Source organism: Ochotona princeps, chromosome 25 (assembly GCF_030435755.1).
Source record: "Ochotona princeps isolate mOchPri1 chromosome 25, mOchPri1.hap1, whole genome shotgun sequence".
Taxonomy (NCBI): domain Eukaryota; kingdom Metazoa; phylum Chordata; class Mammalia; order Lagomorpha; family Ochotonidae; genus Ochotona; species Ochotona princeps.
The window spans coordinates 3350184-3373441 of record NC_080856.1 but is presented as its reverse complement, the minus strand read 5'-3'; the positions used below and the strand labels follow the sequence as shown (position 1 = coordinate 3373441).

Genomic DNA, 23258 nt, shown 5'->3' with positions numbered 1-23258 from the left:
TCAAAACATAATCACATTTCAGTGCAGTTAGGTAGTCACATGTGCCTAGTGACTGTTATTTTGGAGTGCCAATTTACACTTTCCTCGTGCAGGGCCTTATGTCAGCTGGTGCCAATCTGGAGCCCGTAAGAGGTGACTGACTTGAAAGTGTTTGCTGATAGATTCCGTTGACTCTCCGTTGGAAGGATGTTTGGGTACAGAATTTTATGCAACCTGCAGGCTTCCCAGCTTTTATTTTTTTGATATTGGCACCCTCTGCTGTTTCAGCCTTGTTATAACACTAACCTCACGAAGTAGTCCTATTCTTGAATTCAAGGTCACTGAAATTTCAGAAAAAGCGGAACATATATGTGCATGGACGCAGCCATTTTTCTAAAAGAATGTGGTTCTGACCCATCATCAGGGTCTTTGGTGTGATGAAAACCCACTGTGTGCATGTAACCTTCCGCTGCTTCTTTCTTTTGGTAAGGATTTACTTTTACTTGAAAGTCAAAAGTTAGAGAGAGAGAAAGCGGGAGAGTGCATGCACTTTTCTGTCCCCTGGTTCACTCCCCAAATGGCTGCAATGGCTGGAGCTTAGCCAATCAGGAGCCAGGAGCCAGGAGCTTCTTCCAGGTCCCCCACGGGGATGCAGGGTCCCAAGGCCTTGGGCCATCCTCTGCTGCTTTCCCAGGCCACAGGCAGGGAGCTGGATGGGAAGTGGAACAGCCCGGATGTGTGATGGCACCCACACGAGAGCCCCTCGCTGCTGTATGATCCTGTGCAGTTAGGAGTGAAACAAGTTCACAAATCCTCCTCGCTTCCCCTGGCCTGTACAGAAACCTAACCGGAAGCTGCCAGGTGAGTCTGGTTGCTGCAGCCCGGGAGTACTCTGCGTTCATGGAGTCAAGCAACGTGGGTTGAAAATATTCAGGGAAGAGGATTGCATTGGCACTGAACAAGCTCTCCTTGTGGTTGTGCCCTGAGTGCTACAGTATCACGATTCCTATCATTCATCGTGTGAGAGGCCATGCACGTTGCTTTAAAGCTTTTTTACTGGGCAGTTGTGCATCTTACGCTCCGGATACTGCGAAGCGGTCACGTGAACCTCTTCGTTTTCCTGTCCCTGCCTGGACCTGAGACACCAGCTCCAGCTGAGATGTCCCTTTGGCCTTTCTTGAGGGTTTTCTTTGATGTGATAATGTTATTGATTAGGCTAATGCTTTCTTTTACATCTGGTCATACTTTGATTAGATTTCTTGATCCCTTCCTCCTGTGACCTTTATGGTAGTTTCTGCTTCATCTCATCCCTGTGTCCATCACTCCTCATTGCCCTATAGGTATTTCCCCAGGTAGTGGGCTGCTCTGGGGGCCACCAGTCCCACTCTTACCAGCCTGGAATGGATGTGTTCCTATCCTATGTTCATTTTCTGTTTGTGGAGAAAACATAATGCACCTAAGGTGGTAGCCAGGCTGCCAAGAGATCACACTACGATACTGGCACAGCACTGCTTGGGAGTGGTCTGTGTGTGCAGTGCCCCTGCCGTGGGGGACACAGCTAGGCCCGCCGCCGTGGGGGACGCAGCTGGGCCCGTTGCCGTGGGGGCTGCTGAGAGGCACGGGGCAGTCTGTCAGTGCCTCCCTCTGAATTTGCCCTGTCAGCTCGGGGGGTGTGTACTGTCTGAAAATAATGTGGAAGCATTCACTGCCTGTAGCTTCCTTGTCTGTGTTCAGGAGAGCCGTCTTTCAGTTGTAATATAGGGATTTTTAATATACATCTCTTGCACACAATTAAGACAACTCTGTCCTCAGTGTCTTATTTGTGGATTAAGAAATTGAAGCTCAGGGCTGTGAGGCTAGCCAGGCAGGGAGTCAGAGAGGAGAACCATAAAGCCTGACCCCATCACTGCTGCCGAGCGCCTGCGCCTGCCACGGCCCTCCTCACGCTGTCCACACACACAGTCCTGTGGCTAAGGTTAAGTCACTTGCTCACGGGTCTGCCTAAGTGGGTAAATAGCCTGTGCAGTTATTTGAAGTGCAGTTTAAATGTTTTCACTTCTTAGCAGTTCCTGTCTGGCTGCTCAGAGCATCCATGGGTGGGAGCGAAGCTGTTGCACGAACACTGACTTAGAGGGTGTTATGTTCTAGCAACATGTGGCTGTCAGTCACACCTGACTTCCTCTGTAGGTTGTGGAAAGAGTACTTCGCAGTTCGAAGAAGTAGGAAATGCCTTCACCTTTCTTTTCCTTCCTTCTTTCCTTTTTCTTTTGTTCACAGTGCTGCATGTGAGTGGTCAGAGAGGCTGAAGGGGGAGCGGAGAAGGAGGTGGGAGAGACAGGACGAGGCTGAAGTCACAGGTCTGTGAGGCAACAGCCCTGTTGATCTGCTGTGAGCTGCATTCTGGAGGGAAGAATTAAAATCCATCATGCCAAGTGCCAGCATACAAATCCCTGTGAAAAGCACTAGATGCCATGTAATCCCAAGCAATTTAGAAACAGTTTTGAACAGAATTCTAAATTATCCGAAGCATTTTGTGTTTGAGGTTTGAAAAAGAGTGAAATGGATGGCAGTGCAGCACTTTAGTGATGTCTTCCTCTCGTGTAGTTGGTTTTGTGGCTTAGTGTATTAAATTGAGTTTTGGATACAAGTCTGGAGGCTAGGATATGTTTGTTCCCCTAAGTATTCTGAAACTTGCACCAAACATGGGATATGGAAGAAGCACTAGGGTGGCTCATCTGGCATTTATCTTGAAAAGGTTTTTAAATCTGTTGCCATAATTTCAGACTTTCAGAAAAGCCCTAAATATAGTACAGAGTTCACACATGCTTTTTCCAGATTTTCCAAATGCTAACATTTTCCTTTATATTCTTTATACTTTTCTCAGTTGAATGTGTATTATTTTGCCAGTTGCTTCTTGCAGAGCTCGGTGCAGAGAAAGGCAAGTGTGGGTTTGGAAGAGTGTCATGTCACATGGGGTCAAGGGCTGGCAGACGGCCTCCGGCATAAATGATGGCTTGGTGATTCCTGGTCTGTTTGAATCCTGGACTGTTTCATAATTATAATTAAAAGCAATTTTATTTTGAAATAGACTATTATTTGAGCTAGTATATTGATCCCAAAGTGAAGACTCACTGGCTTGAAAGGGTGTGTTGTGATATGTATGATGGGTGCGAGAGTGAAGATAGGTGGTTAGGTGTTAGAATAAAGCTCAGGGATAGCAGGGATTTCTCAGACAGGGTCAGGGCCTGTGAAAAATAAGAATTGCGTCATTTTCAGTTGAGCTGATGGAAAAAGGATGCACAGGAAGTGCAGAGCATTGTTCCACCTGCTTCTGCCTTGTGGGCGGCAGGTCCTACACCTGAACACCATGCCTGAGCCTGTGCGGGAGCTGCCGCTGGCCCACCCCTGAGCCTGTGCGAGAGCTGCCATTGTCTGCTTGCCAGGCCCATCGCAGGAAGCTGTGTTGGAAGCAGAGGGAGGATTTGATCCCCAGCAAACCGCTGCTGGGTGGATGCGGGCATCACGCACAGGGGCTTGACCTGATGCAGCACTGTGTCTGCCCTGTTAGGTATTTTTTGTTTTGTTTTTTAAGATTTATCTATTTATTTGAAAGGCAGAGTTTCGAGAGAGAGAGAAAATTTTTCCATCTGCTGGTTCACTCCCCACATGACCATAAAGGCCAGCCAGGCTGAAGCCAGGAACCAGGAACTTGATCTGGGTCTTCCAAGTGAATGTGGGTGCAGGGACCCCAGTGCTTGGGCCATCCTCTACTGCTTTCCCGGGTGCACCAGCAGGGAGCTGGGGAAGGGGAGCAGCCGGGACTCAAACTAGCACTCACAGGGATGCTGCCACTGCCTGCATCCACAGCACTGGTCCCCATTAAGTGTTTTATGTCTACACATGATCAAATATTCAGTAAGAAATGTTTTAAGAATTTTTAAGGGCCTGGAATGGTAGCCAGGTGGCTAAAGTCCTCGCCTTGCATGCAACAGGATCCCATATAGGCGCCAGTTCTAATCCTGGCTCCTCCACTTCCCATCCAGCACCCTGCTTGTGGGCTGAGAAAGCAGTGGAGGATGACCCAAAGCCTCGGGACCCTGCACTTGCATGGGAGACCCGGAAAAGGTCCTGGCTTGAGGCGTGACTCAGCGGATGGAGAATATTTCTGTCTGTCTCTCCTTTGCTCTGTAAATCTGACTTTCCAATGAAAAATATAAATAAATCTTGAAAGACTTTTTTTCATTGTGGTTGAGCATTTTTATTGTTATTAGGAGTATTTGTTTTGTATCCTGGAACATAAAATTTAGTTCAGTGAATTTCCTTCAAAATGGCTTCACATGAGGAAATTATTCCGTTGTTTCTGTTTCATATTTAATTGATATTTTTTCTGTTTGCCGTGCCTTAGTGATGAGGTAAGTAGTGACGTTAGAGGCTTGCTGAAGGTCCTCTTCCCTGAAGAAGTCAGCTCCCAGCTGATGCGTGCTCTGCCATGCGTACCAGCTCCTGATCCTCATGCTTTTCTGTTGGTAGATCTTCATGGAGGAGCACGGAGTGACCCAGACTGAACACATGGCGACTATAGAAGCGCACGCAGTGGCCCAGCAAGTGCAGCAGGTGCACGTGGCTACTTACACTGAGCACAGCATGCTGAGTGCTGACGAAGACTCGCCCTCTTCCCCCGAGGACACCTCCTATGATGACTCGGATATTCTCAACTCCACAGCAGCCGATGAGGTCACGGCCCACCTGGCCGCGGCAGGTAGGGTGTGTTAGCAGCCCTCTTGTTCTCTGACTGTGGCACCTACCGTACATGTCGGCTGGAGTCCAGGCTTCAGGTGCTCTCACGTCTCCTCTTCACATTTTGTTTGTTTGCTTGAAGTCTTGCTGAGCTTCACGTTCTAGAATCATTTCCTATTAACATTATGACCTTGATATTGTTTTCTTACACAGCCTGTCTTAACTTTTAAATATAGTATTTGTTCTATTTACATTAACAGCTGATAACATTTAAATTTACTAACCTTACTATGTGCTTTTCCTTCATGCTATTCAGTCTGTATTTCCTTTGTATGTTCTTTTGGAATAATTGAAGACCTTTTATAGTTTCATATTTTTCTTGTTATTTTGGGTGCTAACAACACACTATTTAGAACTGCCAGAAATTATAAAAGACATCATTCATCCATCAAAGTCTTATGTTTGGCATATTTCTGAAAACACTTGAATTTCGCTCTCCTGTTCCTGACCTATGTATTCATTCTTTACCTGTATTAACCCTTATGAGACGTTATGTTTGCTTTATGTTTAATCAGCCCCCCATCTATTTACATTCTGACCCCATTTTTCCTTCGGGGTGGGCCTAGTGATGCAGTGACTAAGCTGCCACATCCTTGGTTGGGATGTCTGCATCCCATATTGAGTGCTGGTTCAAGCCCTGACTGCTCTGCTTGGGCCCGAGCTTCTTACCAACACACCTCGGAGCCAGGACGTCATGACTCAAGTGCTTGGGTCTTTCCAGCCATGGGGAAGATCCAGGAGTTCCTGGCTCCTGGCTTTGGCCTGCCCCAGTCTAAGCTGTTGCAGGAATTTGGGGAGTGAACCATCTCTCTCTCGCATCCTCTCCCCTTTCATATAAACAATTTTTTTTTAAGATTTAGCGTGAATCTGTTAGCCAATTCTGGTTTAGCTGTTGTGGCAACGTTTGTTTAGCCTCAGCCTTGAAGGATGCTCTCACTGGGGTGGATTTCCAGATTGGTGGTCTTCTCTTTTGCTCAAGGCGTGAGAACGCAGTCTCGGGTTCCTTTGTTGCCGTCTTACCGTCGGTGGGTTGGCTCTACCCGCTGATCCTACCGCCTTGGGCTGCCGCACGGGCCGCTCCCACAGCTGCGGGCTCCCCGGGCTGCCGCACGGGCCGCTCCCACAGCTGCGGGCTCCTGGCTTAGCTTTAGTATTTGTGAAACATGTGGCTCTGATTTCTTGTTTGTTCTGTTTAGCATTCTCTGGATATCTTGAATCTTGGATTGATGTCATTGATTAATTCTGGGAAATCTGTCATTAGGTTTTGATTCAGCCTTTGCTACCGCTCTATTCTTTTTTCTTCAGTGACTCCAGCAAAATTTATATGTGCCATCCTCTTGTTTTCTTTTTGAAAATATTTATTTATTTATTTATTTATTTATTTGAAAGGCAGAGTGACAGAGAGAGAGGGAGAGACACACACAGAGACCTTCCATCCGTTGGGTCACTCCCTAAAAGACCGCAGCAGCTGGGGATGGTCCAGGCTGAAGCAAGGAGCCACGAACTCCATCCAGCTGTCCTACGCAGGTGGTAGGAACTCAAGTTCTTGGGCCAGTACCGACTGCCTCCCAGGCTCATTAGCAGGAAGCTGGACCAGAAATGGAGGTGGGACTTGATCACGGGCACTCTGCTATTGGATGACATTATGCAGGTGGCAGGCTCGTGTGCCACGCCACATCTGTCCCCTCTGTCTACTCTGTTCCATGCAGTGTCTTTGGCCTGTTTTCCAGTTCAGTCATTCTCCTCTGCAGCTTTGATATCTATCGTTGACTTACTGATTTTGATCATTGTTGATTGTCTCATTCTCCTCCCCAATTTTGGAATTATAGTGTAATTTCCCCCAAATTTACACTGTTAGCAGCTTCTTGTTGAGGTGTTAACAAAAATTTAATCACCATAGGTGAGGCAACCATGATTGCTCTTGCCAGAATTGCCACGTGGTCATTCTTTGAGGTGCCAGTAGCATTTTAACATGGTGCCAGCTCTTGTTTATGTTGGCTGTTCTGTTCATGTGCTGATTATATTTGAATGAATACTACAGAGTGTATTTGAAAAATTGTTTTTAGAAATAATTTTTGGTCTAGGATAATGTTATGAGTCTCGAGAGAGGGTTTTTGCTTGCATTTGGCAAATGTCTGAGGCTACTGGCAGTCCTGGGTCGGCTTAATCCAGTTTAAGGTTTTATATTCTGATCTAATAAATGACTTAAAGCTGAGCTGTATTTTATATCATTCTCTTTTATTCACATTTGTTTTAGCATCATGATGAGTAGACTGCCTGTAAAGCGTTCCTGAATGAGTCTGGTGTTATATAAGGAATATTCTTGAATTAGAAAAGATTTAGGAAAAGCTGGACATGAAATCAAGTCAGAATCCTAGATTTTTTAAATGATCTTTGCAGTCAGGGGTGCGCAGAGAGATACAACACAGAGTATACTCTTATCAGTGTCAGTTATTATCCACTGTGTGCTTCTCAGGTGGTGAGTTTTAAAACGAGAACCTGTGGCAAACCATGAGATGTTTGTACAGTGTATTTTGGGAAATTCTTATGCTGCCCAGAAGAGGGCAGCCTAACACAGTGAATCCAGGTCGGCCTCTCCCCTGTGAGGGAAGGGGTGCCTTGGGACAAGGCTTTGCCGACCCCTGGACTGCACCGTCCTAGGGCGAAGGTCAGGACGACACTTCAGGTGGCCTGTGTGGAGCGGAGGTCCAGCGAGGCTGTGCTGTCTGTATGGTGTAGTTCCTGTGAGCAAGGCAAGAAAGCATTTGCTCCTGAAGACACTGACAGCCCACTTTGGAGGGAGGGGTACAGATAGTCAAGTAAAATAATTTTAGATGGAGCTGAAGGCTCTGAAGTAAATGCTGCAATGAGCTCATGGGAGGGTGCAGTTGCTGCTTTAGACTGAGCGATCTGTGGGCTTCTGGGCAGGGGGAGGCAGGCCTGAGGGGGAGCCCACCGAGCAGGGACTGTGCGGCAGAGGCAGCGAGGAGCTGTGGCTAGCTGCCCTAGCTTTGTGCTCTCCTTCAGCCCGCAGTCGGGACGAGGTAGAGCAGGGGTCTGCACCACGCTAACCATTGACACAGCATGCTGCCCTCCAGAGAGACCTAGACAGTGCTCCAAGGGGCAGGTGTAGGAGTACTGTGACAACAGGAGGTCAACAGTTGTAAAGCCAAGGTAACTGCTGCTGCTGCTTTTGAAAATGTGTTTATTTTTCATTGAAAGGCAGATCTGTGCAGAGAGAGATGCTGGTTCACTTCCCAAGTGGCGGCAATTGCCAGAACTGGGCTGGTCCAAAGCCAGGAGTCTGGAGCTTCTTCCAGGTCTCCCATGTCAGTGCAAAGGCCCAAAGACTTGGGCCAGCTTTTGCTGCTTTGCCAGGCACATTAACAGGGAATTGGATTGGAAGCAGAACAGCAACTGGAACACAAACCAGAGCCCATGTGGGATGCTGCCACTGCACGCATAGGCTAATCTACAAGGCCATGGCACTGGCCTCAAGATAGCCTGTTTTCATTCAGTCACCAATATTAATTTTAGAAGATACGGCTACAACAGCTGGAGCTGCACCAATCTGAAGCCAGGAGCCAGGAGCTTCTCCAGGTCTCCCACGTGGGTATAGGGTCCCAAGGCCTTGAGCCATCCTCCACTGCTTTCCCAGGCCACAAGCAGGGAGCTGGATGGGAAGTGGAGCAGCTGGGACACGAGCCAGTGCCTATATGGGATCCCGGCACTTGATTTAGCCATTTAACCTTTGTGCCAGGCCCTAGAATATTTTTTTTTAACAAAATCAAAATTATTCTTTCATTTTCTCTGAAGCACAAAGGGGTAGGGTCTGTAAGTAGGTTAGTGCAATGTGTTGTTGTTAAGCTGTCTAGCAAGGCCACCTGCCTGTGGCAGCTATCAATCCCAGCTTGGTATGTCTGCTTCAGTGTCTTCTTTTTCTTTTTCTTTCTTTCCTCTTTTTTTTTTTTTTTTTGAATATTCACTCAGTTTTATTGGAAAATCAGATCTTATAGAAAGGATAGACAGAGAGATCTTCCATCTGCTGGTTCATTCCCTAAATGGCTGCAACAGTCAAAGCTAAGCTGATCCGAAGCCAGGAGCAAGGAGCTTCTTCCAGGTCTCCCACGCGGGTACAGGGTCCCAAAGCTTTGGGCCGTCCTGGACTGCTTTCCCAGGCCACAGGCAGGGAGCTGGATGGGAAGTGGGGCAGTCTGGACACGAATTGTGCCGAAACAGGATCTTGGCTCTTGGAGGAGGATTAGTCAGTTGGAGCCATTACAGTGGCCTGCTTCAGATCTTTTTTAAGGAGCAAAAATTACAAATGGCATTGTAACTTCCAGCGTATGTCTTTCTAATCCAACGTCCTGCTAATACACGCTGTCTATTCTTCCTTTAAAACTGAGTTAGCTGTGAATCTAGATTTGGTCTTTATATCATTCTCTCACAATTCTGGTTTTTGTTTGTTTTGTTTTTAAAGAGAGGCAAACACAGGGGTCTTCCATTCCCTGGCACATTTCCAAAAAACACCTAACACCTAGGTCCGTGGCTAGGCCGAAGCCAGGAGTTGGAAAATTCATCTCCACATGGATGGCAGGGACTCAGGGACATAAGTCGCCATCTCCTGCCTCCCTGGTGTGCACTGAAGGAAGCTGAATCCGAAGCATAGTAGTGGGACTTGAACGGCATTCTGATATGGAATATAGATGACTTAACTACTGAACCAAACATTCACTGTTCCTTCTCTTATAGTTCTTTATGCAAATTTTTGCTGTATGTGTATATGCAATTAAATGATACATAGTACATACCTTAAATTTTATATCAGTGGTGTCACTGATTCTGTATTTCCATTAATAGTGATTATTTTGCTTAGTTCTATTTTTCTGAGATTTATCCATGTTGATAGTGTGGCAACATACTTTGTTTCAGCTCCTGTTTGATATTGCACTGGTTTCCTGAGGATCTCATTTGTTGATAGATTGCGTAGGTTGTTCATAATCTTTGACTCTTACACTTGCTGCAAACGAGAATGATTCTCCCTGTTTTCCTGTCTGGGTTTCTCTGGGATGCTGTCCTTCAGGCATCACGCTTTACTTTGTGATCCAGCTTAACTCAGTGCAATTCTTTTTTTTTTTTTTTTTTTTTTAAGATTTATTTATTTTTTACTACAAAGTCAGATATACAGAGAGGAGGAGAGACAGGGAGGAAGATCTTCCGTCTGATGATTCACTTCCCAAGTGACTGCAACGGCCGGTGCTGAGCCGATCCGAAGCCAGGAACCTGGAACCTTTTCCAGGTCTCCCATGTGGGTGCAGGGTCCCAAAGCTTTGGGCCGTCCTCGACTGCTTTCCCAGGCCACAAGCAGGGAGCTGGATGGGAAGTGGAGCTGCCGGGATTAGAACTGGCGCCCATATGGGATCCTGGTGCGTTCAAGGCGAGGACTTTAGCCACTAGGCCACTGTGCTGGGCCCCCAACCTAGGCTCTTGCCAATAGCTGGGCCATGGTGGCTTAATGACTATAGCTTTATGGTGATTATTAATGTGTGGTGGGAGAAGTACCTCCGATTCATCCGATCTAATTAGTTGTTCTTCCTGTACTTGGCCTTTTGCACTTGAAATAATTTAGGGTTAGCTTTTCAAGTTCTATTAAAATTCATGTTGGGGGGGTTTTATTCGAATTGCACTGAGTTTATCAATAATCAAATTGAGTGGCATTATTTGTAATAGCTAAATAGCACAAGTGTCAGCAGGATAATGGAAAAACAAACCAGTTTATTCTTACAGTGGAAAATTACTCAGCAATAGAAAAAGGAACAAACTATTAACACATTTGAGTAGCAAAATCTGTAAAATCTGTAAACATTATTCTAAGTGAAAGAAGCCTTACACAGTGTGAACTGTGTAGGGTTAAAAACATGATGACAGTGATGCGTTGCAGTCCGTGGGAATGCCTGGAAGTTTGTGTGAGACAACTTTTTGTGTCTTGATAAGGGTCTGGGCTTCATAACTATGTACATTAAAAATCGCTGACTATGCTCTTAGCTTTATACATTGTATTATACCAAAGTTTTACTTCCAAAGGAAAAATTAGAAATGAGTATTAAACTATCTAATGATATGTTTGCTGAAGTATTTCGATATTTTTTAAATACAGTTTCTCCCCTGCCTCAAGAAAATCTAACATGGACTTTGAGTGGATAGGAAGATGGATAGATAAGTCTAGCAAAATGTAAAAATTAATTCAGTATTGTTTATATGTATGACTGTTTTCACTCCTATAACTCAATAGCAAAAAAGTAATCTGCTTAAAAGGGCTAGATTAGACATCCCTCAAAGTAGATATACAAATAGGCAGCAAGGTTGTGAAGAGCAGCTCAGCCACAGAGGGAGCACCACCAGGGCACTGCCTCACAGCCACGCGATCCCCCACACTGGCAGGAGCACCACCAGGGCACTGCGCCTCACAGCCACGCGATCCCCCACACTGGCAGGTTACAGAGCATTTGCAACCCTTGTGTGCTGCTAGTGACACTGTGAAATGGAGCCACCACCATGGGAAACAGTCCATGTGAGCACCACATTTCCCATCCAGCTTCCTTCTGTTGTGCCTGGGGAAGCAGAAAGGTGCCCAGAAGCCTAGGTGTGGCCCAGTTGGAGTCCTGGCAGCCATTTCGGGAGGATACCTGCAAATGCATTTCTTGCAACTTAAAAAGTAATAGTGGAGCAACTTAAAAGTATAGTGGAGAGTCTCCAAAATAGAATGATGGAGGCAGAAGAAACAATCTCAAAATTAGAAGGTATTTCCTGTCACCAGGGGGAAACAAACAGAAAGCTGGAAGCAGAGCTGGGTCAAGTTCAAAAAAGTATTCAAGAATTGAAAGACACTATTAAAAGACCAAATATAAGTGTTATGGGAGTCCCAGAAGGTACAGAAAGAGAAGCTGGGATTAAAGGTGTATTCAATGAAATAATAAGGGAAAATTTGCCTAATCTAGAGAAAGACTTGGGAAACAATATCCACGAGGGGCACAGAACTCCCAACAAGGTCGACCAAAAGCAATCTTCACCATGACACATGATCATCAAGCCCTCTTCAATCGAACATAAGGAAAAGATCCTTAAATGTGCACGTGAAAAAAATCAATTGACATATAAAGGAATGCCAATTAAACTCATAGGAGACCTCTCACAGGAAACTGTTGCCAATTATCTGATTAGGACACCCAAGGTGTATAACGAAGTACCTTGATTTGAATTCCCACTTTTTTCTTTTTTTAAGATTTTTATTTTTGTCTTGAAAAATTCCATGGAGAGAAGAAGAGACAGAGTCTTCCATCCGCTGGTTCACTCTCCAAATGGCTGAGTCTGAAGCCAGGAGTCTGGAATTTGTTCCCAGCCTCCCATGTGGGCACAGGAGCCCAAGACTTTGGGCCGTTTTCCACTGCCTTCCCATGCTGTAAGCAGGAGCTGGATGGGAAGTGGAGCATCCAGGACATGAACCTGCATCCAAATGAGATTGCAGCACTTGCCAGGGGAGGATTAGCCTGTTGAGTTGCTAGACTGCTACCTTTCTGGTCTCTTTTTTAAGAGATGTATTTGTTATTTACTTGAAGGTCAGAGTCAGAGAGGGAAAGACAGACAGGTCTTCCATCTGCTGGTTCCTCTCTAGGCAGCCACGACAGCCAGAGTTGACCGTGGGAAGCTGGGAACCAGGAGCTTCTTGCTGGTCTCGGTGTAGGTGCAGGGCTTTGAACCACCCACTGCTTTCCCAGGCCATTAGCAGGGAGCTGGTTTGGAAGTGGGTTAGCTGGGACATGAATTGGTGCACATATGGGATGCTGGAATTGCAAGCAGAGGACTCACTTGCTCTGCCACCATTCTGGTCCTGACACCCCACTCCTAACTGTTGATTCCACTTCCCTTTAATGCAGATCCAGAGAGGCAGTAGTGATGGTCCTGTCCCAGCGTCCCCGCGTGAGAGACCGATTAACGTTTTGGACTCCCAGCTGTGCTCCTTCCAGCCCCACTCCCCAGTCATTGCAGGCAATTAGGACAGAAACTCTTTCTCTGATTGTCAAATACATTTTAATGACAAACTGATTTAAATTATTGTGTGATATAGCAGGTTTACTTCTGGGTTAATACTTTGGAATGTTTATCCAGAAGAATTAGAGGCAAGATCCCAAAGGTATTTTCACCTTCATGTTCATTGCTGCTTTGTGCACAGTAACCAGGGTGCACGTACATCCACAGAGCGGATTGTTCAGGGGGACTCCGTGCTGTGGATGACAGCGTGGGTTAGCCTGGGGACATTAGCACAAAGACACATCCTTTCCCATTCACTTACATCAGAGATGTAAAATAGGGTAGACCGGCCTTCGACAGTGACTGGCAGGGACAATGGAGAGGTGCCGCTCACGGTGCTTTGGGCAATAGGAAGAGTAATTTCTAGAACTGTACAGCATCCTGCCTATAATTCACGATGCGTAAGAAGTTTATAAAGAAGGGAGATTTCACATTAAGCTTCCTTACCACAGTTTAAAACAGTAAAATGTTAGAGAAGAGGAACCACTTTTTTTCTCTACCAGCGATTTATGCTGGAAAGTAAAGTAAAAAAAAAAAAAAAAAGCAGGCCTTTTTTATGGACATTGGTGGGGGTGTCTTTGGAGAGATTTCTTTCAACCAAAACAAGGGTGCTACTAGGCACAGAGAGGCATTTCAGGAGAGTTTATGTTAATCCCACCACTAGAATATATATGTCAGTATAAATATGAGAAATTAAACCTAATTTATTAAGCATTTTACAGGGTTCACAGTGGTGATAAAGGGAGGATGCCTTTAAATATGCTCAACTCACAGGACTCAAACTACAAAGATTCCATAGGGTCTATCCTTCAAAGAAAATGATTGTGTGTTAGGTTTGTAGTGGGCCAGACCAACTTTCATTAATGTTTTCCTCTTAGAGTAGGGAAGTACTCATTGCTGTTCTGCCAGGAGGCTTTCATCAACTTGACCTTGTGGTCATCATCTCCATTTTTGGCACAGTTCCCAGATATGTAAGGACAGGTTTCCAGTTAAGGTGGAGTTGTTCCGGCTGCTCCTTGTACAGGTGCGGTTTGTGTTGCTCCAAGTGTGCGTGGCCGTCTCCAGCTCCCTCGGCCGGGCAGCGTCCTCCAGGAGTGGACGGAGGAGCAGAGACGCACTAGGCAAATTTGGAGTCTGTGATTTTTTCCCTTCCAATTTGGCAGGCTTTTCTTCTCGATGCTGCCGTTTTTCTAGCACTTCTGAGAGTATTGCCATAACAGTATGGGCATGCTGGCAAAACAAAACAAAACAAAACCAACATTATACAGAAGTCAAGCTGGTATGTGCTAGGGAGGTGTAAGTCATTTGCTTATTTTAAAAGATTCATTGTAAATTTTATGGGTAATTCATAGCATAATGTGTCAAACAGTAATGATGCAGGCTGATGATCAGAAACTTCCTTTGTGTGTGGACAAGGTGGTAGGGACAAATGCTGCCTTTTCTGTAGCTTTCATTCCTGCTGCCTTGGACAGGCGTCTGCCCAACCTCAGATTACACTCCTTATTTCAGGGCCTGTGGGGATGGCTGCGGCTGCTGCCGTGGCAACTGGAAAGAAGCGGAAACGACCTCACGTGTTCGAGTCCAACCCTTCCATTCGGAAGAGACAGCAGACACGCTTGCTTCGGTGAGGCCCTGACCCTGTCCTCATTGCCTCTCCGCTGGTTTATTGCTGACAGAGTTAGGACCTGCAGGGTTAGATGTATGGCGATACCAGGTAGGAGTCCCCAGGACACCTCTCATCTTAATGGTACACTTACAGAATTAATTGAAAACAGATGTACACTGTCACATTAATAAGTTTTAAAATATTTGTTTTTGGGCCTGATGACTAAAGTCCTCGCCTTGCATGCACCAGGATCCCATATGGGCGCTGGTTCTAATCCCGGCAGCTCCACTTCCCATCCAGCTTTCTGTTTGTGGCCTGGGAAAGCAGTCGAGGACGGCCCAAAGCCTTGGGACCCTGCACCCGTGTGGGAGACCTCGAGGAAGTTCGAGGCTCCTGGCTTCGGATCAGTTCAGCTCTGGCCATTGAACCAATGGATGGAAGATCTTTCTGTCTCTCCTCTCTATAAATTTGCCTTTCCAATAAAAACAAATAAATTTTTTGCTTCTAATTTTTATTGGAAAGTCAGATATACAGAGAGGAGGAGAGACAGAGAGGAAGATCCCCAAGTGAGCAGCAACGGTGGGTGCTGCACCGATCCAGAGCCAGGAACCTGGAACTTCCTCCAGGTCTCCCACACGGGTACAGGGTCCCAAGGCTTTGGGCCATCCTGTACTACTGCCCCAGGCCACAAGCAGGGAGCTGGGTGGGAAGTGCTTATATGGGATGGCAGTGCCTGTAGGGGTAGGGGTAGGGTTAGCCAGTTGAGCTATTGCACTGCTCCCTCACGTATTTCTGGTAGGATGTCAGGCCTCATACTTACCTATACGCATTAGACAAGCAAGATTGTCTGATCAGAGCTATTTATCTCAGTTTAAATAGAAATTTATGTCTGTATCACTTTTCATCTTTTTAAAATTTTCATGTATTTGAAAGGCAGAGCGGTAGTATGGTTTTGGGGGAGAAGTGTTTCATCTGCTGATTGGCTCTGGGCAAGGCCTGCAGCCAGGAGTCCAGAATTCTATGTGGGTCTCCCACATGGTGACAGGTACCAAGTACTTGACAGTTGCCTGGGTGCACATTAGCAGGGGACAAGTAGAAATGGCTGCAGGATTCACACCCTGTGTGCCAATGTGGGATGCGGCTATTCCAAGCAACAGTTTAACTCTGACCCTTGAGCCGATCTAAAACCAGGAGCTAAGGATGCCGGGGCCCAAGGACTTGGGGCATCCTCTGCTGCTTTCCTAGGCCGGAAGGAAGGAGCTGGATGGGAAGTGGAGCAGCTGGGACACAAAATGGCCCTCATATGGGATGCCAGTGCCACAGCCAGTGGCTTAGCCCTCCTGCCACTGTCCTGGCTCCCTGCCCCTCTCTCTTCTTTAATTGGTTTTTAATCTTGTCATTCTGATTCAGGAAGCTTCGAGCCACATTAGACGAATACACCACTCGAGTGGGCCAGCAGGCCATCGTGCTGTGCATCTCGCCCTCCAAGCCCAACCCCGTGTTCAAAGTGTTTGGTGCAGCACCTTTGGAGAATGTGGTAAGTGTTCGTGGCTCGCTGTCTGGGCTCGTGGTCCAGTGTTTTGCAGGTGGCATTTCGGCCCCTCCTTCGGGGGGAGTAAGAACTGGTTTTTCTTTTCTTTTTTTTTTTTTAAAGATTTATTTATTTTTATTACAAAATCAGATATACAGAGAGGAGAGACAGAGAGGAAGATCTTCCGTCCTATGGTTCACTCCCCAAGTGAGCGCAATGGCCAGTGCTGCGCCGATCCGAAGCCGGGAACCTGGAACCTCTTCCGGGTCTCCCACGCTGGTGCAAGGTTCCAAATCTTTGGGCCGACCTCAATTGCTTTCCCAGGCCACAAGCAGGGAGCTGGATGGGAAGTGGAGCTGCTGGGATTAGAAACCGGTGCCCGTATGGGATCCCGGCGCCTTCAAGGTGAGGACTTAAGCGCTAGGCCACGCCGCCGGGCCCAGGACTGGTTTTTCAAACCACTGCATACAAATCAAGATACATTACCTTACCAGGTACAATGGGAAAAATTATTTTTTGTTAACAAATGAGTTTAAGTTCCAAGATGTCAAAGTTGTGAGACAAAACTGGGATTATTTTATTGATTAGATATTTGAAATCCAATTGGTAATTTTTTAAATAATTGATTTAACTTACTACTTTACTTTAGAAAAATACTTAAACATTTTCATTGTATAGTCATTTTGCCCTTGCATATTTGCATACTATAAACTATTCTTTATCTGGCTACAGTAATTTTGAATCACTTTTAGAATGATGATATGTGAAGATTTAAGGTTTTTATTTTGCTTTTTATTAGCATGAAGTTTGTTAGCCTAAAATGCCAATTACGAGACATCTTTGAAAAGTTCAGGGAAAGGCATACTATGAAAACACTACCTGGAAGGTGTAGTGTTTGGAAATTGCTTTGACAGTCACCTACCACAGCTGGGTTAAGCTGAGGCCTGGGGAGTGCAGAATGTCATTGCCGTCAGCTCTGGAACAAGTGGTGGGCACTGTACTGCGTGGACAGAGAAAACAGGAGTTGAGCCGAGAAACTGTTCCCATCAATTTCTCTCCACGTGCTTCTTCCTAGTGCTGCTTCCTATAATTTCATCATCTTTTCACTTTGTTTTGTTCAATGGGATGTCTTTGGGAAAGTGGGTACTTTCACCTGCTGGTTGTTCAGGTGTTGTTCCTGGGCCTCTGCAGTGGCTTGGTGAGGTTAGTCCCACCCACCGCCTTGTTGCCTGGCTGCTCCAATCCTCTCTGGTTGTGGGCACCTTGTTTACTGCTGTCCTTAATTCCCTGCAGGTGCGTAAGTACAAGAGCATGATCCTGGAAGACCTGGAGTCGGCTCTGGCAGAACACGCCCCTGCGCCACAGGAGGTTAATTCAGAACTGCCACCTCTCACTATTGACGGAATTCCAGTCTCTGTGGACAAAATGACCCAGGTGAGGGGTTGGGGGGAGGAGATACGAAGGCTAGAGGCTCCAGCGTGGGCAGGCCTCATCCCTTGCCCATTTTGGCCCTAAGTGATACTGGCAGAGAGCGAGATGCAGCCGGAGTCTGATAGCGAGACAGGGGACGTGGAAGTCACCTCTGCTGAGGGAGACCTCGGGACACCTGCTGCTCGCAGTGCTGCTGTTCCTTGTGGCCTGTGCATTGCGTGAAGAAGCTTTGGAGAATGCTGGGAATTTCAGTCATAATCAAGTAAACGTTTCAGATCCTCTTGGCTGAGCTCTGCCTCTCATTGTGAATTCTGAATGCTGCCACTGCGCTAAGCTTCCCAGGATTGGCACCATGGCAGGATAGGTTACGCCTCCATCTGGGTGCTGCTTCCCAGGATTGGCACCATGGCAGGATAGGTTACGCCTCCATCTGGGTGCTGCTTCCCAGGATTGGCACCATGGCAGGATAAGTTACGCCTCCATCTGAGTGCTGCTTCCCAGGATTGGCACCATGGCAGGATAGGTTACGCCTCCATCTGGGTGCTGCTTCCCAGGATTGGCACCATGGCAGGATAAGTTACGCCTCCATCTGAGTGCTGCTTCCCAGGATTGGCACCATGGCAGGATAGGTTACGCCTCCATCTGGGTGCTGCTTCAAATCCTGGCTGTCCCGCTTCAGTCTAGCTCCCTGGTAACATGCTAAGGAAAGCATCAGGGCATGGCTCCGGTCCTTGGATTCCTGCACCCACAGGGGAGACCCAGAGAAAGCTCCAGGCTCCCAGCTTTGGACTGGCCCAGCTCCTGCCATTGCCACCATTGAGGGAGTGAACCAGCATAAGGAAGATCTCTTTTTGTCTCTCCTTGTCTCTACAGATTTGCCTTTCAAATAAAAATAAATAAATCATTAAAAATTAAATAAAAATAAGACTTTCCTTTCTATGGAAATAAAAAGCTGAAACTCGGAGAGCCACACTTCTAGTCATTGATCGGCTACTCTCCCTTTGAGAAGGGAAGTCAGTTACTTAGCCGTACAAATAGCAGCCCTCTGTATTTGCTGAGATCGTCCCTTTGACCTTTTTTTAGCTTTGAAAATGATAGTGTGGTGGCACCGGCTCTGGCAGCCCGGGTTAAACCACACCTGTAGCATAGGCATCCAATGTTAGGGTGCCAGGCGTAGTCTTCTGCTAGAATGCCTGGGAGGGCAACAGAAGGCATTGCACATCAGAGCAGAGGGTGCTGCTGCTCCTGTGGGAGACCATCTCCTGGCTCTGCCGCAGTTGTTACGGCCACGTAGGGAGTGTACCAAAAGGTGGAAGACCTCTTTGTTTCTCCCTCTGTAACTTTACCTTTCAAGAACAACAAAAGATGGGCCCGGTGGCGTAGCCTAGTGGCTAAGGTCCTCGCTTGAATGCACTGGGATCTCATATGGTTGCTGGTTCTAATCCCGGCAGCTGCACTTCCTCTCTATCTCTCCTCCTCTCTGTATATCTGACTTTGTAATAAAAATAAAATGAATCTTTAAAAAAAAAAAGAACAACAAAAGAGCTTAATCAAGATTTGATCGAAATCAAACATGCTTTAAAATATATCACATTTTCTGTGATGGGCACTTTTCCCTTTTTTGTTGTTGTTAAAGATGTATATATATTTTTAAAGATTTATTTTGTTTTTATTGCAAAGTCAGATATACATAGAAGAGGAGAGACAGAGAGAAAGATCTTCCATCCGATGATTCACTCCCCAAGTGAGCGCAATGGGCCGGTGCTGTGCCGATCCGAAGTCAGGAGCCAGGAGCTCTTCCGGGTCTCCCACACAGGGTCCCAAGGCTTTGGGCCGTCCTCGACTGCTTTCCCAGGCCACAAGCAGGGAGCTGGATGGGAAGTGGAACATCCAGGATGCAAACTGGTACCTATGTGAGATCCCCATGCGTGCAAGGCACATACTTTAGCCACTAGGCTAGCACGCCAGGCCCAGCGCTTTTCCTTTTTGTCACAGTTAGTGGATTGTGTTGAAATATTCTGGAGTTTTGGTAATATCAGATCATTATAGATGTTGGGTTTTTAATGTCAAGTGACTGAAAACCACAGAAGTCAGAGCAAATGCTGTGGTTACCATTTTGGAGGTAAAATATTTGAAACTTTTTTTTTCTGTGACTTGTAGTTGCTGGTGCACCCTTCAGTGCCGTAACACCTAAGGGCTGGGCCTAGCGAAAACGGGGAGCCAGGAATCCACCCAAGTCTCCCACATAGGTGGCAGGGACTCACCCTGTTGGGTCATCTTCCACGGCCTTCACAGGCCTGTTGGAGGGAGCTGGCCTGAGGCAGAGCCAGCCCTCCGATATGGGACGCTGGTGTTGCAGGTGGCAGCTTTACTCACTGTGCCTCAGCTCCAGCCCCTAGACTTGAATTTTTTAAAATATGCAGTTGATAACATTTCTGCTTTATTTTGTGCGAAGATTGCTTTTCTTTGTTATAGTGAAGATATCAGCAACTCTTGTTAAATCGCCCATTTTTCCTCATGTGCCTGCCGTGTGTGGGAAGGTACACCAGAGTGCTTTAAAGGAATAACTCGTTTCATACAGCTCCCAGAAAGAACTTTTCTATTTTATATTCAAGGAAGCAATGCGTAGCCATTATTTATAATCCTAAGGAAACTTGAGTGACACACACAGTGTCGTTATCTCGGCTGCACTCAGCCCTTGGAGGTGATGGTGTGACTGTGCACTGCCCTGCAGCGTGCTGGGAAGCTGCCGGAGAGAGCAAGTGGTGTTCAGTATTGCTCCCATGTTTTGCACTTTATTCACTCTTTGCTGTTAGAAAGTTACCATGGTTTAGTGGACAGAGTACTGAGTCACAAGACTGGGTCACTAGTCCAAATTCCGTGACTATTACTCCACTACTCACTTTCAGCTTCTGCAAGTGAAAATAAACAGGCCCTCCTACCTTCTAGAGGAAGAGGAAGAAGAAACGAGATACTATACTATAAAGTGCTTTGCTAATACATCACACAAAACTATTATTACTAATCATTAACACTAATTATACATGTTTCTTGTACTAACTTTTTAAAAAATATATGTATTTATTTTCATTGGAAAAGCAGAATTACATAGAGAAGGTGGACAAAGAGGGAGAGACAGGGATCTTCCATCTTCTGGCTTACTGTCCAAATAGTAGCAGTGACCAGAACTGGGCCAGTCTGAAGTCAGGATCTTGGAGCCTCTTCCAGGTCTCCCACATGGATGCCGCGACGCAAGGATCTGGGCCACCCTCCATTGATTTCTCAGGTCATTAGGAGGGAGCTGGATTGGAAGCGGGGCAGCTAAAACTCAAACCAGCACCCAGGTGGGCTGCCCGCACCACAGATGGAGGATGAAGCTGTGATGCCGCAGTGCCAGCCCCTGCTAACTTGCAGATGATCAAACATGCGATCCCTCACCCGTGCTTTGTGGAAAGTTAATGAACCCTGAACTTAAATGGGACAATACAAATGACCATGTTATTTTACCAGTTGAAAATTGAGGCATGGATAGAAAAAGCAATTTATGAAGACACTGAGTGATTAGTGGAAGCACAGCTTGCTTGGGTCTGAGTCCCTACTCCTGGCCTGCCACTCCCTTTTCCTATAGAACTGCCATCAGCTCCCAGAGTGAGCCTTCCATTGAATCCACAGTAAACATTTAATATGTTAAAAGCATTTCTTGGATTAAAGACTCTCAAAATCTCCTTCATCCTTAGAAATCATGGAGTATCTGGGTTTCTGTGGGAATGAAAGGCACTCTGTGGTTGCATGAAGTTGCTCTGGGAGGAAGGGTGTGTGTGTATGGGTTGTGTTTAGATAAAAGTAAATTATTTGTAAATGTGATATTTTACCTAACATGATTTTTTCTCTACTGTTCAAAATGTAGCTTGATACCAATAGCCTATTTTTTGTGTGTCATTATGAAATAGAAACCACACAACCCTGTAGTGTGAATGCTCACCTGTCTGCCCACACTTTGTGGGAGTTGGAGGAAGTTGAGATGCAGGGAGAGTGGTTGGTTTGGAGTACGTGCTGCAACGTCAGAATGCGTTTACAGTGAAATAGTGAAGTTGTGTTTTTCAGAGATGTTGACATCAGGGTAACCCTTTTCTCTAGGATACTAAAATCCAGAGCCAGGGCATCATTGGGAGCTGTGTTCCTCCTGCAGGTAACTTGTAGGTCTCTAGTGAGGTCTCAGCCTGGCTGGCCAGCTCCCGGCTGATGCCAGTGCCGCTGACTCAGCTGACGCGGGAAGTTAGGGAAATGCAGCGTTTCACAAGAATCAGGAATTTGCTAGTGGAAGATCTATTTGGTTCTTCACCTCCATGGAATCCTATAGGACCCTGTTACTCTTATAAGGTTGTGGGCTCTTTTTGGAATCCATATTAGAAATGACCCAGTCAAAGACTGTAATAGATGCACATCTCTAGAAAACTTAGTGTTACTGGTCAGCACCTTCTCTCTTTCCCTTTCCTTCCCTCTTCCCGTTTGGCCTTGGTGCCCTCCTCTTATTCTCACTGGGCTTCTCTGTTGCCTTGGTAGTCCCTGGAGTAGTGATGCAACAGAGTGGCAATCATTCACCTGGAGGGGAGCCCTCAGAAACGCCCAGCCCAGCGAGCGCTTCCTTAGGAAGAATCGAGTCACGAGACCTGACCTGGTTTATTTTACTTGGGACTCATTCTGTTGTGTTATAATTGAGGTCTTTTAAAATACACACACACATATATATATTAATGCAAAGGTGGCGTGATGGGGTCTCACCTCTCCTTTCCAATGGCCCCTGTCTCCTGGACCCCCCAGAGGGTGCTTTCCCCTCCTGTTTTCCTGGTCACTTCACAAATAAAACTTCTCTGTAACCGGAAAACAAACAAAAAAACAGAAAGCAAGAGTGATAGAGGGCTGCGTCAGCTGACAGCAGCTGCTGCGTCGGGCCAGGCCGGGCGCCAGGGACTCCAGTCCAGACTCCTGTGTGGGTGACGGAGACCCAAGTCCCCGGCCCGTTTGCTGCTGCTCAGGCACGTCACCGGAAGCTGGCATTCTGACCCCTGGAGAAGGGACGGTGGTGTCAGAAGCATTGGCTTGGCCTAAACAGCGTAGATCCAGCCTCTTCTGCTTCAAAGAATAGAAAACATGCAGCTAAAGTGAAATCACCTAGACATGGCATGTTCATGTTTTTGTTGGGTAAGGCCTTTCTGTTGGGATAATTATACAATTCTGGAAGTAGATTCTAGGGGCGATTATACAACGTTGTGAATGACTGAATGCGTCTGAACTTTTTATATTGAATGGCAAACATTATATCTTATATATTTTGCCACAATTTAGAAAGAAGGAAAGAACCAGATTAAAACTCTTTTACTTCAGTGGCTTTCAAAGTTGGCTACATAGCAGACTCATCTGGGAAACTTCAGCTCCTGGAGGCCAGGCCGCACTTGAGCGTGGTGAAGTCCTACCTGGAGGAGGAGGCATCTGCGGAGCTGCTCTGACGACAGTGTCAGCCCTCGCTGAGCCAGGCAGCTGCTGAGCCGTGTCAGGGCGCTTTGCACAAAAGGCACAGAGATGCTTACCTGCGGGATGGTGTGCCACGTTTTCTAAAGCATTAAGTAGGACCAAGAATATCTGGGTAACAGAAATTTGGCTGTCTCGGGTACGATAAAAGAGTGAAGGTATATTTAGGAATAGTAAAAGAAGGAGTAGGCATATAAATTATATATCCTGAGATACAATTAAAGTTGGAAAGGTTTGCAGTTTTTGTGACAAGGAGTTAATAGCCAGAATAGATAAATATTTCCTATAGGTGAATTT

General features: G+C 46.3%; 1 protein-coding gene across 3 annotated transcripts in view; it reads left to right on the top strand.

Moving 5' to 3' along the window:
• NRF1 (nuclear respiratory factor 1) overlaps positions 1–23258 on the top strand; it is a 90999-nt gene that overhangs the window by 23273 nt on the left and 44468 nt on the right. For 2 of the 3 annotated variants that reach the window (XM_058654895.1, XM_058654896.1), the window contains exons 2-6: positions 4510–4738; positions 6166–6381; positions 14374–14488; positions 15881–16007; positions 17295–17435. In XM_058654895.1, the coding sequence (XP_058510878.1) occupies positions 4516–4738; positions 6166–6381; positions 14374–14488; positions 15881–16007; positions 17295–17435 (822 nt within the window). In that variant the 5' untranslated portion in view covers positions 4510–4515. The remainder of the gene's footprint in view (positions 1–4509; positions 4739–6165; positions 6382–14373; positions 14489–15880; positions 16008–17294; positions 17436–23258) is intronic. The other variant, XM_004592529.2, reaches the window with a different exon arrangement.